This window comes from Sceloporus undulatus, chromosome 2 (assembly GCF_019175285.1).
Source record: "Sceloporus undulatus isolate JIND9_A2432 ecotype Alabama chromosome 2, SceUnd_v1.1, whole genome shotgun sequence".
Classification (NCBI taxonomy): Eukaryota; Metazoa; Chordata; class Lepidosauria; order Squamata; family Phrynosomatidae; genus Sceloporus; species Sceloporus undulatus.
The window spans coordinates 94755571-94772632 of NC_056523.1; the positions used below are offsets into that span (position 1 = coordinate 94755571).

Below are 17062 nucleotides of genomic sequence, written 5' to 3' on the forward strand. Positions count from 1 at the left end.
TTAGATATCTTTTATTAACAGAGTAACATGGGATACAGCTAAAATCAGTAAAGTTGCAAATACTCCCATGTACTTCTGCAATATGCAGAAGTCAATGAGAGCCATTAAGAATTCTCACTTTATGTGAAGCAGCATTTTATGTTTCAGTACTCATTGGAAAAAACAATAATGCTAGCAAATGTGGGGAGATGTAGAAAGAGAGAAAGACTACATGCTAGATGGATGGACTCTATTAACGAGGGCACAGGTATGAATATACAGGAATTAAACAGAGTAGTGGAGGACAGAAGATCTTCAAGATGTCTCATCCACAGTATTACCATGGGTTGAGATTGACTCAAAGGCAGTTAACAACAACTAAACACATGTAGGGCCACTTCACACATGCACTAAATGCATGAATGATGGAGGGGTGGTCCTTAATAGAGACGGCAAGAGAGCTGGGTCTGACTTGCAAAGCCTGTGTCTCTTTATGCATTTTTTGTAGGTTTGTTAAAAACAGAAGGACTTGAATTAGGCCTCAAGCTGGCAGGGAGCTTGCAGTGGCCTGTGGCCACTCCAGCCATGAGCATGCCCTGACCAGTGTGGGACCACAGTGACCAGACGCCATGGTCCTGAGGCTGGCTACCACTTTGGTCTACAGTAGACCAATGGCAAGGAGCCCTTTTTTGTGCTCCTTTTGAGGCCGGATTTGGACTGCCTTATTCGGCCGCAGTGCAACTTTGGTCCAATTTGGAGGCGTGTGTCATTTGAACACCCGCAGACTGGCCCGAAGGTGGTGCTTTTGGATCATCTGTTTCCTGTCTTAGTCATGCTTAATTTGTTTAGCATTTTAGTGGGATTTTGTCATAACTTCCCTTAACTGATTTTGTGAGCATCCAATTTATTACATATTACTCTTTTGGCTTTTTGTGTTGATACCTTAATTGGATGTTTAATGAGAGTATTTTCATATGGATTTATTGCAGTTTTCACTGTATCAATGACTACTGTTGTTTTGTGTGTTCTTTTTAACAGTAACTCTTTGATAAAATAATCTTTCCAGTTTCCTTCTAGCAAGGTCAAATCATTATAATATCATTTGCTCTCTTCTCTTCCCTTTCTTGTGTCCGCCAGTGAAAGGTGTGGATTCCCATTATGGAATATTCTGTCATGTAGTTGGCATGCAATCATTCATTACACTGATCTGGATGTGTTGCCAGTTAATAATTTACAGTGCAGGAGGACAGGTGGTACTTCATTGTAGCATGCAAATTTCTGTCCTGGCATGCCCCAGGGAGACTCTGATCTTCTTATAGTATTTTAACACCATTTCAATATGCGTCAGACATGAGATCACTTAATCTTCAGTGGATTGGATGACAAAAACCAACAGTTCCCAGTTGTACCAGGCATATGGGGCTGGCAGAGGACGACAGATGCTGCCAATAGATGCTGCAATCATGCTGCAACTAAGCTCTTGCCTAGAAGCCATTTTTCTGAACTGGTTGGCCTCCTAGGGGTGGGGGTTAGAATCAGGTGATAGAAGGAATCTCTCCATTTTGCTCCATTCCTTAGGTTCCTTGTCCAAGACTTGACCCTTCCATTCCATCATCATTAAGACTGTCCAGTACTTGAATCCTTGCCCTGTTCAAGAATAAACTGTGTATGTTGTACCAGTGGTTGAAAAAGTTACTTTTGAGGATGAGATCCCATAATTTACCAATGAACAAGGTCAGTGGCTATGGAAATTAGAGCACTGGCTTTTATTCTCGCACTAGGCAGGGATGGATTCTATTGCACAGCTCCATCCCTGGGCAGTACTTACTCCGTACCCAACCCAGGTTTCTACCGTACCTTTTAAAGAATGGGAAAATCCTGTTCTTTAAAAGGTCCAGAAGAAGCTTGGGTTGGGTACAGGATGAGTACTGCCTACTGGTGGGGCTGTGCAATAGAATCCATCATCTGCATTTACATCCTGCACCTAGCAGAGGAATAGAGAGCCCTGGTGGCGCAGTGGTTAAATGTTTGTACTGCAGCTAGTCACTCAAAACCATAAGGTTGCGAGTTCAATATCAGCAAAAGGGCTCAAGCTCGACTCAGTCTTGCATCCTTCCAATGTCGCTGAAATGTGTACCCAGCTTATTGGGGGCAATTAGCTTACACTTGTAAACCGCTTAGACACTGCTAGTTCGGTGAAGCGGTATATAAATGAAGCTGTTTGTTTGTTTTGTCTGAATAAAAGCCTATGTGCTAATCTCCTATGTTGATTGGGAGATTTTGGAAATTATATTCCAAAAAAGTAACTTTCTCAAGATCAAGTTGCATTACTACAGTTGTAGTCATTTTTAACCTATTGTTTGTATTAGTAAGATATTCACCCTTTCTCCATATTGCTGGCACAATCACCATTGTTGTAAACCATTTGAAATTAGTTTGAATTTAACAATCTAGTCCATTAAAGGGTCATTTGTGTGTTCTCAAGTTTGTCTGTTTATCCTTGAGTACTTATAACTGACTTCAGTGGAAATACTCCAAAATATGTGCTTAAGAACACTCATCTGTAAGACTTAATAACTATTTTAGTATGTAAACACAAACTGCATCATTTGTCAGTGAATGCTGTAGAATGAGGGAAACCATTTTGGTTTAAAAGTGCATTGGAAAGGAGAAGTTCTAGACTATTTAGAAAGAATGCTTCCATTGGTGTTCATTCTAAAAATAATTCATTATTGCTATTTTCATAATTCTTATAATATGCTTTCTTATTTATTTTGAAGGGTGAGCCTGGTGTTCCAGGAGGGAAAGTAAGTTGTTGGTTTTTCTTTTCTCAAAATCTGTTCAAGTTTGGATATCATCTTCCCAATCCTCCCATTGGGTCCATCTATTGGGCTGGGTGAGACAGCCACCTCCACAAAAGCTTCTCTACCTATTCCCCCAGCCAGGTGTTGCTTTGCAGGAGCAGTAAGACACACAGCAGCAATGTGTCTTGTTTTTCACTGCTCTAGTCTTGTTTGCTGACCTACTATCCCTCTTCCAGCACATCACAGTCTGTGCTATTGAGAACGCTCCCTCACAAAGTGAGCAGGCAGAGACTCAGTCCGTCCAAGCCATAAATGCAGCCATTTGTGTGCATAAGCAAGCTCATAGGTATGCTCTGCTCTGCTTACATTCTGTACGCTGGTGCAGCATTATGGTATTTAAACAGCTAGGAAGTAAGTGCTAGGATGCAGTGTTCAACAAGCAATGGGGAAGTGTTGGGAGACCTAGCTTTTTGTCCTTGCATTTGCTAAGCTAGCTGACAGCCCTCAAGTACAGTTGAGGAGACAGTCCTGTATCATTAGTGTTGAAGTAAGAGTAACTTGCCAGTCAGGTCAGCTTCTGTATCAGGAAGAGGTTAGCTATCATATTTTATTTCAGGAAGCAAAATCCCAGAAGACCTATTGGTTGTGTTGGCTAGGGCTGCTGGTTCAGACATCTGAGGTCCATTCACATTACAGAATTATAGTGCTATTCTTCCACTTTAACTTTTAGGGTTCCATCCTGTGGAATCTTGTGACTGGCAGCCTGGGGAGAGGCATTTATAATTTTCAGCCAGAGTCCTCCAATGTCTCAACAAACTACAAGACCCAGGATTCAGTAGGAGGGAATCATGACAGTTAAAATAGAACAATAGCTCTATAATTTTGTAGTGTGAATGGGCCCCTGGTGAGCTACATGTTTTCCATTCGTCCTGCTTTCAGTTGGTAATGGCAATAATTAAAGTTACATGCTAGTAAAAAGCATGTAAACGTATTTGAACATATGATAAAATTTGTTATACCAAGAAGGTTTGGGATGAGTCATCTGTCCAAAAATGACAATAAATTATGAACTTTGTCATGTTGTTAAAGCTAACAAACTACACAATACCCAAAATCCATTTGTTAAAAATCCTGAAATTGAATTTCAGGAAATGGATATTACTGAAGTATAGTCCATGTTCCTTGGGATGTTGCAGTGGCCATTTTCCAAAAACCATAGAAACCTGCTGATTGCTGAAACAATTTATATGGTTACATGTTTCTCATTAAACCATCTCTTGTTATAAAGTCTGTTTTGGTTTTGTGGTTAGTGGACCTTCCAAATTGCCTCATCTCAGCCTAAACTAATTATCCTAGTTAACTATTAGCTAGTTTTTCTAATTAATTTTCTCATTCAGCTAGTTAAACTGTTTTTCTCACTTCTTTTATTTCAGTCTCAGTTATGAGACAGAGATGACATGATATCTACTGTGTGTTTAAATATCTGAAGAGATGTCATGTAGAAGATGAAGCAAGCTTGTTTTCTCCTGCTCCAGAGATTAGAACATAAACAAAAGATTCAAATTACAAGAAGAGAAATTCCACCTAAACATTAGGAAGAACTTTTTTGCTGTAAAATTGGTTCAACAACGGAGTAGATGGCCTAGAAGGGTGGTAGACTATCCACCTTTGCAGGTCTTTAAACAGAGGTTGGATCTTTCAGGAGTTCCTTAGTTGTGTACTCCTTCATAACAAGGGGTTGGAGGAGATGGCCTTTATGGTCTCTTCTAACTCTATTTTATGATTCTATAAAATAATGTGCACCATGGTAATATAGTGGGTCCTGCATGTTTGCTGGGGTTAGGGGTGCAAGACTGCCTTGAAAGTGGAAAAAAAACGCAAATAAAAAGCACTATTTTTTAACCTGGGGGAACACCTCTCTAGGACTTGGTCTTCCAGCACAACCCTATGGCCAACATCCAGCAGATGTTGACCATAGACTCATGCTGGATCACCAATAAATGCCTGGAGAAGTATTTTGTTTAGGAAACTCTAGATCCTCCAGTGTGACTCTATGGTCAAATTCCAGCAGATTCACACTAGAGGATCTAGACATTCCTAGAGCGAACCTATTAATCAAATTCACAAATAATCTGCAAAAGTCAGACCTGCAAATGTAGAGGGCCGACTCTACTGGGCATTTTTGTTTCTCAATACAAAATGATATATTTCTGTAAAAATGTCCAGTGTTTTGAGCACCGTGTCAAACAATGGTGTAACCAATACTCTATGATGAAATCCCAAATCATTGTAGAGTTTTATGAATATTACAATATAATATTACAATATAAGCAGGACTGATCACATGGCTCTTGCCCATCTAGGCTATGCCAAAACATGCAATACTGACTCCATGCTATTGTCTCTCCAAGACAATACTGCCATCTGAATCAGTCATGCAAAAAGCAAATTGTTGTGCATTACTTCTGTAAATTAATTAAGACTGAGGGAAGAGACACAGAGAAGGGGAAATGCATGTTTATTTTGGGCTGCATTAGCAAGTTAAATATTCTTTACTTTGTTATAAACTTAATTGAGACCAAGATATTTTATGATTAGTGTGTGCTACACCCAACATATGGTTATGGGATTTCAGAAATATGTTTAAGGAAATTTAAGAATTGTATTACATATAATTACATTCCACAGGCAATAATCAGTCTTCTTGACTGATACACTTTGCAGACAAGACAGCTCTAAATTAACAAATGAAATCCCTCTCAGTCTCTCTTTCTCCTGCTTTATCTAACAATTAAAGTAGATAGAAGGTAGTCTCAAATTCTGAATTAGGACCATGTGATGGTCATTTTTGTGGTTCGGCAAAATGTCTACCCGCATTGACTTGTAATTTCATTCTATGGAATCTTGGAATTTGAAGTTTAGGGAAGGGAAATTACAATTTCCAACCAACAAATCTTTAGTGCCTCACTACACTACAAAGCCCATGATTCCATGGGTGCTGTAATATCGGTTAAAGTGGAATCATAGTGCTATAATTGTGTGGTGTGAAAGGGCCCCTTGTAAACAGTATTGACCTTTCAGTGTGCATCTTCTATTTAATCAGGGTGATGCTGGAATCACAGGAGAACCAGGGATCCAAGGGCCAAAGGTAAGCTCTATTCTGCTAACTGATCATTTCTTTTTGTATCTCTTCATTCCCATTTACAGGTAGGTGGGTGGGTGTGTTGTGAGGTTGAACTAGTGCATTGTTTTTGATGAAAAAACATTTGGTTTGGAATTTTAAAAGCAGCAAAATCCATTATATAGAGCAGTCAACAGACTGATCATGTTAAATCCTGGTCCTGTATATATTTAATAATTGACAATCATAGAAGACCATCTACAACCATTTCAAACTATTTTAGCTTACTTTTCATGAATCGAGCATTTATTTATTTATTTAAGATATTTTTATACTGCCTCCCATCCCACAAGGGCTCATGAGGCAATGAAAAAATAAAAATTATAAAAATTATACACAGAAAAAACATTTTAAAACACTTTAAAATACTCTTTATGTTTTCCCCTTTATTTATTGATTTTATGCTCAGTGATACCATACAACATATATAATACATGATGTCCGCCATCAGGTTTCCAAAGCCCTGAAGAGATAGGCAAGGCAGGCTCTCATGTTGGGGGAGGAGGGTTAAACAAATTATCCACACCAGATGTTAAGTATGCTACGTATACCACTGAAATGGGGAAATTAGAGATTGGCTGATAATTACCTGGGGAGGTGGGTCCAATGAAGGTTTCTTCAATTAAAATCTTGCAATTGCTTCTTTTAGAGAAACTGGAATATAGACTTTCTTTCAAAGAAGCATCTACAACCTCCACCACCCAACTGGCCATTCCTCCTCTAGCAATTTTCATTAGCCAGGGTGAATATGTAGGAGGATGTAAAAATCAACCCGAAAGTGCCCCAAAAAATGGCCACTAAGAGTTATATTTCCATTCTACCTCAATATGCCTCAATATACAAAACTGCCCAAATAACTCAGAAATGTAAAATAGATGTCACTGGCTGTTTTTTGACCAGGAAAATCAGGAGATGTATCCAATTGGGCAGAAGCAAAACTGGCCCCATCCTTAGTTGCTCCCACTGATTTAGAGTGTGAACTTTCTTCCAAGGATGACCAGGTTTTAATTTTTAGAATGAAAGAAAAATTATTACCATTTTTTTTAAAAAAATGCTTCTATAGAGTACGTTATTGTATTTATTTATTTAATATTCTGCCTTTCTCCTAAGATGGGACCCAAGGCAACTCAGAATATGGCTTAAAACAAGGTACACCTGAAAACTTAATGATAATTTTTAGGGAAAAAAAACAATTAAATAAACTATCATATTTCAGCATCAGTACTTTAAAACAGTGTAAAATAATTTTAAGATATAGCAGTAACAATAAAAGTACAGCATATAGATTCAGTTAAGAGACTCTTCCACATAACTAGTTACTAAACACCCATTCAATTAGAAAGGTCTTCATTTGCAATCAGAAAGAGAATAGATTGGAAGTGAGCCTAGTTTTCCATGGTAGAGAATTCCACAGCCCCAAGAAGGCTTTATTTTGTGTCTTCAGCAAGTGTACTTGCTATGGTAATAGGATAGAGAGAAAGCACTCTCCAGAAGATCTTGAAACTTGAACAGAATGATATAGGGTAATACAATCTGCCCTCCATATCCACACATTCTGTATGCAGCCGGGGGGAGGGGATTCAACTGCAGCTTGGGGGGAAAATTAAGTCCAAAACACAAAGCTTGATTCTGCCATTTTATATAAGAAACACCATTTTTACTTACTACCCCACTTGAGCATGCATTGATTCTGGGCATCCTTGAACCAAATCCCAGCAGATACCAAGGGCCCACTGTGCCAAGTTACAGCTGAGATCCTGCATGAGACACATAGCTACAATGTCATAGCTAGCTCGACCTCACGAGCAATCCCTAAAACCCCACCTTAAAAGCCAGACAGCTATACCAAGTGAAAGAGTTCTGTGACACTGGCAAGAAGGGTGCTGAAGGATGACACATCCAGCCACTTCCTACCATTGAGCCATGGTGTGATGAGCAAAAGCAGGAGCCACTGATGAAAAAAATTCAGCAAGAAACATAGCAATAAGACACTGATCATGTTGCAATTCCATATCATACTGCAGTTCACTGGTGGGAAGGAGCTTGTCAACATTCAGTGGATATGCCAACCTTCAGTGCTCTGCTTGCCAGCACCACAGAACTTTTAGAACTCTTGGTCTAAAAGCTGCCTGCCTTTTAAGTTGGATTTCCAATGGTGGCAATGGTTGTAAATGTGAATGTAAAAATAGTTACAAGGTATAAGTCTACCTTATGACATCAGCCTGTGTGTTCCCTGAAACATTGTGTTCATTTCAATTTTACATTTATTTCAGGGAGAACAAGGAAGTATTGGCCCCACAGGAGAAAAAGGCATGGATGGGCTGCCAGGACCAAAGGTATGTATTTTGTGGAATATCAAAATAAGACCGATGAATTTCCTGCTTAGGAACTGAAATGTTCCCATTGCTCCTTTTTCAAACACTGCAGGGAAATCAAGGAAGCATTGGCCCAGTGGGGTTGAGAGGTGCAGATGGACTACCAGGGCCAAAGGTAAGCAGCACATGGGAAAGGATCATAAGATTCACCCATGCTCTGCTTAGGAACTGAGTGTTTCCCATTGCACCTCTTTCAAACATTTCAGGGAGAACCAGGAAGTATTGGCCCAATGGGAGAAAAAGGCATAGATGGACTACCTGGGTCAAAGGTAAGTAGTGTCTAGGGGAAAATAGCAAAACTAAAAGTATTCTCATTAAGATTTTCTGCTCAGTCACTCTTCAAAGACATTTTTTTTACTGGACATACATTATACTCTGTCAAAGGAAAACATTTCAAGTTGGGGCTCTCTAGATTTGGAATATCTAGTTTTATCTATTGTATCTACCAATATCTACTTTAAGACATTGTTAAAACATTGTTCTTTATCTGGGCATTTAAAACTGTATGTAACCATTTGGTTTTGTATTTTGTTGTATTTGCATTACTTTATTGTGCTTTGATTTTCACATGTTTACACCACATCCTTGGATATTATAGTAGATGTTGAATGGTATAAAATGTTTCAAATACAGTAATGCAATTGAAAAATGTGTACTACATGCCCTGCTTCAAAACTGAGTTTTTTCTATGGCGCCTCTTTCAAATGCTGCAGGGAGAACCAGGAAGCATTGGCCCAGTGGGGCAGAGAGGTATAGATGGGCTACCGGGGCCAAAGGTAAGCAGTGCATGGGAAGGTGTGGTAAGGTTAGAACATGCACTGCTTGTCCACTGATAGCTTTCCCTTGCAAATCTTTCCAACACTCCAGGGAGAATCAGGAAGTGTTGGTCCTATGGGAGAAAAAGGCATAGATGGCCTACCAGGGCCAAAGGTAAGCAAAGCATGAGAAAGTGGCAAAAGGATAGCCCATCTGCTACTTGAAAACTAATTGTTTTCTATTGTACCTCTTTGAAACACCATAGGGCAAACAAGGAAGCATTGGCCCAGTGGGGAAGAGAGGTATAGAAGGGCTGGCAGGGCCAAAGGTAAGTAGAGCATGGGAGCTGATAGTAAGGTTAGCACACACCACCTAAGAATGATCTAAGAGTTTTCTCTTCGAACTCTTTCCAACACTCCAGGGAGAACCAGGAAGTGTTGGCCCAGTGGGAGAAAAGGGAATAGATGGGCTACCAGGGCCAAAGGTAAGCAGCACGTAGAAAAGGATCGTAGGGTTAGCACATATCCTTGCTTCAGGACTGAGCATTTTTCATTGGGCCTTTTCAAACACCGCAGGGTAAACGAGGAAGCATTGGCCCAGTTGGAGAGAGAGGCCTAGAGGGGCTACCAGGGCCAAAGGTAAGCAGCACATGGGAACTGATAGTAAGTCTAGCTCATACCCTGCTTAGAAACTGAGAATTTTCTCTTGCAACTCTTTCAAACCCTCCAGGGAGAACAAGGAGGCATTGGTCCAATGGGAGAAAAGGGTATGGATGGGCTACCTGGGCCAAAGGTAAGCAGCACATGGGAACTGATAGTAAGTCTAGCTCGTGCCCTGCTTAGAAACTGAGAATTTTCTCTTCCAACCCTCTCAACCCCTCCAGGGAGAGCCAGGAGGCATTGGCCCAATGGGAGAAAAGGGCATGGATGGGCTACCAGGGCCAAAGGTAAGCAGAGCATGGGAAAAAGCCATAAGGTTAACCTGTGCCCTGCTCATCAGTGGAAAGTTTTCCATTCCCTCTTTTCCAAACATTTCAGGGAGAACCAGGAGATATTGGTCCAGTGGGAGAAAAAGGCATAGATGGGCCACCTGGGCCAAAGGTAAGCAGCGTAAGAGAAAAAGTATTAAGTTTGCACATGCCTTGCTTATAAACTAAGGGTTATCCATTGCCTATCTTCCGAACATTTCAGGGAGAGCCGGGAGGCAGTGGCCCAATGGGAGATAAATGCATAAATGGACTACCAGGGCCAAAGGTAAGCAGAACATAGGACGGTATTATAAGGTTATTGTAAGCCCTCCTTGGAATCTGATGTTTTCCCTTGTAACTCCTTCCAACACTCCAGGGAGAACCAGGAAGCAATGGCCCAATGGGAGAAAAAGGAATAGATGGGCTACCTGGGCTGAAGGTAAGCAGTGCATGGGAAGGATCACAGGTTTAGCCCATGTCCTGCTTAAACATTGAAAGTTTGTCACTGCTTCTCTTGCAAACATTTCAGGGAGAACCAGGAAGCATTGGCCCAATGGGAGAAAAAGGAATGGATGGCTTACCTGGGCCAAAGGTAAGCAGTGCATGGGAAGAATTACAGGTTTAACCCATGTTCTGCTTAAACACTGAGGGTTGTCCATTACTTCTTTTCCAAACATTTCAGGGAGAACCAGGAAACTTTGGTGCAGTGGGAGAAAAGGGCATAGATGGGCTACCAGGGCCAAAGGTAAGCAGCTTATGGGTAAAGATACTAAATTTGCAAGCCCTCTTGAAAAACTTAGGGTTTTCCATTGTACCTCTTTGGAATATTTCAGGGAGAACCAGGAAGCATTGGCCTTAAGGGAGAAAAAGGCATAGATGGGCTACCTGGGCCAAAGGTAAGCAGCCCATGGGAAGGTATAATAGGATTAGCAGGTGCCCTGGTTAGGAATAGAGTTTTCCATTGTACTATTTCAAACATTACAGGGAGAACCAGGAGACATTGGTCAAGCAGCAGGAAAAGGCATAAATGGGCTACCAGGTCCAAAGGTAAGCAGTGCATGAGAAAGGAGTTTACGGTTAATACATACTTTCCTTGAACGGGGAGCATTTTTGAGGTCTTTCTCACATTGCAGGAGAGAGCTAAAGAAGTTAAACAGTGTGTAGAAAGGGCCAGAATAGTCAGAATGAGAATATGGCTAGAGAGTTCCAGGCCCCTACATACACCCTGCCTCATGTGGCAGTCTCTTACATATAGAATTTGCTGGGGACATTTATAGCTGAAATATTTCCCATGAAAAAGATTCCCTTTCTGTCAAATAATATGGCTAGGAAATATATACTGTTCTTTTTTCCCCCAATATAGTAAAACCAAATCCATATGGCAATGTTTGTTACAGAAAATTCACTTTAGGAGGGAGAGCATTTGAGCAGAGAACTGGCTGGGGAGCAGGTGCATTTGGCCACTTTCTTGCTACTATTCCCACCCTGCAGTCACTGCTTTCCCGCTTCACGGGGCTCCAAATATGCCTTTGCCTTTGGCGAAGCAGGTCCATCAGGAGTGTTACATGGTTACTGGGCTATGGTGAAGCCCAGGTTCATATGAAAAGCAGTTCATATTGAATGGGTGGGACGGCTTGTGCCTTTTTGTCTGTGTAAAAGTTCATTTTACAATGCAAGGCAGCTTGTGTGGTTTTTAGAACTGTGCACACTAGGAATTCCACTTGTAAGGGTGGCAATGGAATGAGCTTTGCTGAAATTGGCACGTGGCTACCAGAAAGTGTGGGTTTGTTGGAAGCATTTAGTCGGCTGTTGCTACTGTTGCTGTATTTCCCAAGCCTAGTGACTTTGAAGCTTGGCTCTTTCAATTATTTTTTTTAATGCTATGATGTAGCAGATAGACTTCTTCCTATCAATTATAACAAAGAAAGATGTAAATTAAGTGCAAGAAAGAATATTTCCATCCCTCCTTTTTTGCCACTTCATCCCTGTAATTTTAGAGTTTATTATTTATAGCCACAACTCATCACCATATAGGAGAAAAGTATTAGTTAAAAAAAAAGATATTGACATTAAATAAAGAATCATCAGAATTCAGTGTTGTCCAGAACAGCCAACAGTATCTAACAACCAATTAATGTTTGAGAAACATATGTTAACTGAATCTAAAAAGTTCAAAAGAGGATTCATCAGAAGTTTAACTCTTGAATTGTCAGATAAGGAGAAATAAAAGGAATTACATAAAGCATGCTAAATCTTCATGGCCTGCTGTGATGCTTTTAACAACTACTTCGCAGATAAAATCTCTCAGATAAGAGCCGACCTGGATGCCGGGATTGCTGCAGAATCGACTGATGAGGTGTCCAGTGAACCCGTTGTTGAGGTTAAAGTGGATCGGTTTGAGTTTGTGAATACCGATGACGTGGACAAGATCCTTGGAAATGTGAAGAAGACGACATGTCCCCTCGATCCCTGCCCATCATGGCTGGCCGTCCAGGGGGGTGATGCCATGATGGCATTTCTTAGAGATGTCATCAATGCATTTCTTAGGGAAGGTTGTGTTCCAACTTGCTTAAAGGAGGCGGTTGTTAGACCACTCTTGAAAAAACCTTCCCTGGACCCCCTGGATATGAAGAACTACAGGCCTGTATCCCATCTTCCATTTTTGAGCAAGGTGATTGAGAGGGCTGTTGCCCTTCAACTCCAAGTCATCTTGGAGGAAACTGATTATCTAGACCCATTTCAAACCGGCTTCAGGACAGGATATGGGGTGGAGACTGCCATTGTTGCTCTGGCTGACAATCTTCGTCTAGGCATTGACAGAGGAAGCGTGACCCTGTTGGTGCTTCTAGACCTCTCAGCGCCTTCAATACAATAGATCGTGACATCCTATTGGAACGCCTGGGAGAGTTAGGAATCGGTGGCACTGCACTCCAATGGTTCCGGTCCTTCCTCTGGTAGATTCCAGAGAGTGATGCTTGGGGAGAGTCGCTCCTCGAAAATGGAGCTTAAATGTGGCATCCCTCAAGGCGCCATACTGTCACTGATGCTATTCAACATTTATATGAAGCTGCTGGGAAAAATCATTCACAGACATGGGGCAGGGTGTTATCAGTATGCTGATGACACCCAAATATATTTCTCCATGTCCCGATCAGCAGCTATGACAACAGATGGCATTTCTCCCCTCAGTCAGTGTCTTGAAGCGGTAATGGGCTGGATGAGGAAAAACAAACTCAGGCTGAATCCAGACAAAACGGAGGTACTTATAGTAGGGGCCCCCAAACCAGGTATAGGGTTGCAACCTCCAGTCCTAGATGGGGTCACACTCTCCACAAAGGACTGTTTTCGCAGTCTGGGGGTGCTCCTAGACCCGTCGCTTCACATGAGAAATCAGGTGAATGCAACGATCAGGAGCGCCTGTTATCAGCTTCGGCTGATACGCCAGCTGCGCCCTTTCCTGGAAGTAAAGGACCTAGAAACTGTTGTACATTCACTGGTAACTTCACGATTTCTGTAATGCGCTCTACATGGGGCTACCCTTGTGCCTAGTCCAGAAACTTCAACTAGTGCAAAAAATGGCAGCCAGGCTGGTCGCTGGAAAAACTAGGAGTGACCAGATAACATTATTTTATTTATATGTACACATATGTTATTCTAGGGGTTGGACTGCTTATGTTTTGACAGTTTTGTTGTTTTAAAAAATATCATAGTTTGGACATGTGGGCCTCTTCAGAACTGTTTTTCAGCATGTAAGGTCTTGTAAATATCTTTGTTTGACATACCAGCCTTAATGTAATATTACCCAAATAAAGGTGAGATTTGAAATAGTAAAGTTTCATGAGTATTTTTCAAAATCTTTTATTTTTAATTAGCTTCTTCTGAGTTATCATATACTATGACTCTGGAGACTAGGGTTCAATTCCCCACTCGTCTATGGAAATCCATTGGCTGACTTTGAGCAGGTCACACTCTCTCAGCCTCAAGGGAAGGCAATGGTAAACTTCCTCTGGACAAATTGTCCCAAGAAAACTCCATGCTACGTTCACTTTAGGGTCACCATAAGTTGGAATAGACTTGAAGGCACACAACACAGACACACGTCTGTATATCCAGATGCAGAATGCTGAGAGATACAATAGTTAAAAGGAGAGTCCTGGAAGATTTGAGAGGGGAGACATAGTTTCACTGTGGCAATATATTGCTTGATGCAAGATCTCAGCTGTTTTTTGGTCCTGAGTGTCACTTTACTACGAGAAGATGCTTGTTTTCCATTTCCTACCTTTGCTAAGAGGAAAGACAAACATAATGCAAAAGAATTCAACCGTGCCTTCTCCAGCCACACCAGGAACTCTGCTTTGCAACTAAAGGAAGAAGAAAGCCTTCCAGTGACACCATTTACTGTTTTCCAAACAACCAGCTTAATGGGACAAATTACTTACTCCATGGAAGATGAAGCGGTGAAAAAAAGCTGAAAAGGGCAAAAATGTTATGCTTGAACCAGTGTAATATTCATTGGCATGCCTGGCTGTCAGTTCATTTGTGTAGATAGGGGGAAACTTCTGTCAGCCCATTTTTTTATTGTATATCTGTCTGCATTCTAAGGTGCAACATTTTAGAACACATTATTTGATCTTTCTCGAATTTCCACCAGGAAAAGATTTGTAGCATAAAAAGAAATGCATTCTGTGCTTTATGTACATATACTGTGTATAAAGTTAGTTTAGCCAATTTGCTGTTCCTTTTGACCTTGTCTGTATTTCATGTAGTCTGCAATAAACTTGTATTTGGACTATAACAGGTTATGACTCTGTACTTGAAAAAATGGAAGGACGTTAGGCTTCAGAATGCCCTAGGCTACTCTACTTTCAAACATGGCAACAATCTCATTTTGTAACACCAAAATGACAGAATGTCATGATCCTTTTTACTGTTTGCCAGTTTAATTTCATAATTGTTTGGCTTTTGCAGCTGTGTGAAGTATGTTATGAGAAGAGTGGGTTCCAATGCCTGCAGGAGGTTTTGGTGTCTTGTACCTGATCTGGCTGGTTTATTTTGTACTATTTTAAAACCTTTACTGCTTATGTTTTGCTTCTCTAGGCACGGTAGGCATTACATTTACTTCTAAGTTAATTTTTCTAGAATAACAGGCATCTTTTATTTTTCAGGGTGAACCTGGTGAGAAAGGCGCAGATGGATACATCGGGCCAAGGGTATGAATTTTATTTTCTCCCTTTGATTACTTAAAAGTACCTTAACCACATATATTGTTGTTTTTTATTTGTTAAGGAGGTGAAAGAAACATACAGTGTGATATAATAAAGCACAAATTAATTGCAGAAGAATTTGTATTATTTTCTGTCTTATATATGGCACCAGGTAAACTGAAAATTACAAATAAGTCTATCCAGAGTAAACTATTATTTCACAGCTATCTTGAACTTTAGTGTATGTATGGGGCCATAAAATGGATCTGGTTGCTAAATATTTCCTGATCTTCCCTTGAAACGTCTTCCATTTTGTATGTCTTATTGCTATCTTTCTTGCTGAGTTTTTTCGAATAATTACACTGTGGGGTGAAGCAAACGGCACCTAAGTAAGTACTGTATTGTGGGATTGTGCTTCCAGCCAAAGAGAAAAAGAAAAATCCATAGATGACCAAAGAGGTTTTTATGGAACTTCTTAACACTGTGAGAGTAGTTTGAAGGATTTCGTTGGAAAAAGAATTCCATGACCATGTCACCACCACTGAAAAGGACCTGTGCTTGGTACCTGCAATCAACAAATTATAGGCCAGAAAGCAGACCTGCAGTGGTCCTTTCTGAGACTGTGACAGTATAAATGGTGTATGATTCTTTCCTTCGGTGGATATGAATTCTCTAGATTACAGTCAACCATTGACATTTTTAAGAGCTACATTAATATTTACTGTGGGTTCTTAATAGTACAATATGTGAAAATCAGAATATTATGTCTGAAACCATAATTGCTTTTTCCTTTCCTTTTCTTCCCTTTTCTTTTTTCTAGGGACCACCAGGCCTGAAAGGAGAACAAGGAGATACTGTAATAATTGACTATGATGGTAGAATTTTGGAAGCGCTGAAGGTAACCATTATGATATAATGGGGTGCTGTATCTTATGAAAATGAATCAATTTAACAAAATTATAAGAACATGAGGAAACAAATTCTGGATGATACCAAAAGCCTATCAATTCAGTATCCTGCTTTGCAAAGTTGTCACCTAGATACTCTTAGGGAGCATGCAAGCAAAACATGAGAAGACAATGGACAGGATTCATTTTTAAGAGTGTCTAAAGATATCCATGATCCAAAGAAACCCATTCAAATGCACGCAAGGTGGACAAACCTTTTGCTCCTACCAGCCTCATATAATTGCAGGAGACTACATGCCAGGCAGTGGGCAGGGACACATAGCCAGGACCCCTCCCCCATCTCACACTTTAGCACACATACTTTCACACATACGTTTATTATGCACTAACATTTAGACACACAAACATCTGCACAGGGACACACAAACATACAGTCCCTTTCTCCCATTCCCACTCTATCACACTCCTGCACACTGGAAATATAATTGCTATGGAGAAGGCTTTAACTATGCCCCCTCTCCACCACCAGTGAGCCCAGTACAGCCCATGTGCCTGTATCTGTGTTGCTAAAGAGGACAGGCCCATTGATTACAGCTGCACTGAGAGCACAAGCAATGCTAAGATGAGGCCTCCTTTTTCCAGTGATCCCAAAGAAGAGTGCTGCCCCTCTGCTGTTATTAGCATTGCTCTAACTGTGGTCTTTTCTCCACAGTCTAGTTCAACATTCAGACAGCATAAAGGATAAGGATGTCCACATGATATATGGAAATGTTGGCAAGCCATCTCGGAAGTGTGATTCACCCCACAAAAGTCCCAGGCATTCATCACATGTGCCTGAATTTGCCCACAGCTTTATCTAGTACAGGTTGAGTCTCCCTTATCTGGAAC

The 17062-nt window shown here is 40.7% G+C and overlaps 1 protein-coding gene across 19 annotated transcripts in view; it reads left to right on the forward strand.

Annotated features, from left to right (window-relative positions):
- LOC121921570 (collagen alpha-1(XXIII) chain-like) overlaps positions 1–17062 on the forward strand; it is a 445373-nt gene that overhangs the window by 392348 nt on the left and 35963 nt on the right. For 5 of the 19 annotated variants that reach the window (XM_042449818.1, XM_042449815.1, XM_042449821.1 and 2 more), the window contains 21 exons: positions 2760–2786; positions 5887–5931; positions 8238–8300; positions 8392–8454; positions 8546–8608; positions 9053–9115; positions 9207–9269; positions 9361–9423; positions 9517–9579; positions 9671–9733; positions 9825–9887; positions 9979–10041; positions 10133–10195; positions 10286–10348; positions 10439–10501; positions 10592–10654; positions 10745–10807; positions 10896–10958; positions 11047–11109; positions 15228–15272; positions 16087–16164. In XM_042449818.1, coding sequence (XP_042305752.1) covers positions 2760–2786; positions 5887–5931; positions 8238–8300; positions 8392–8454; positions 8546–8608; positions 9053–9115; positions 9207–9269; positions 9361–9423; positions 9517–9579; positions 9671–9733; positions 9825–9887; positions 9979–10041; positions 10133–10195; positions 10286–10348; positions 10439–10501; positions 10592–10654; positions 10745–10807; positions 10896–10958; positions 11047–11109; positions 15228–15272; positions 16087–16164 — 1266 coding nt within the window. The remainder of the gene's footprint in view (positions 1–2759; positions 2787–5886; positions 5932–8237; positions 8301–8391; positions 8455–8545; positions 8609–9052; positions 9116–9206; positions 9270–9360; positions 9424–9516; positions 9580–9670; positions 9734–9824; positions 9888–9978; positions 10042–10132; positions 10196–10285; positions 10349–10438; positions 10502–10591; positions 10655–10744; positions 10808–10895; positions 10959–11046; positions 11110–15227; positions 15273–16086; positions 16165–17062) is intronic. The other 14 variants (XM_042449819.1, XM_042449820.1, XM_042449822.1 and 11 more) reach the window with 14 other exon arrangements.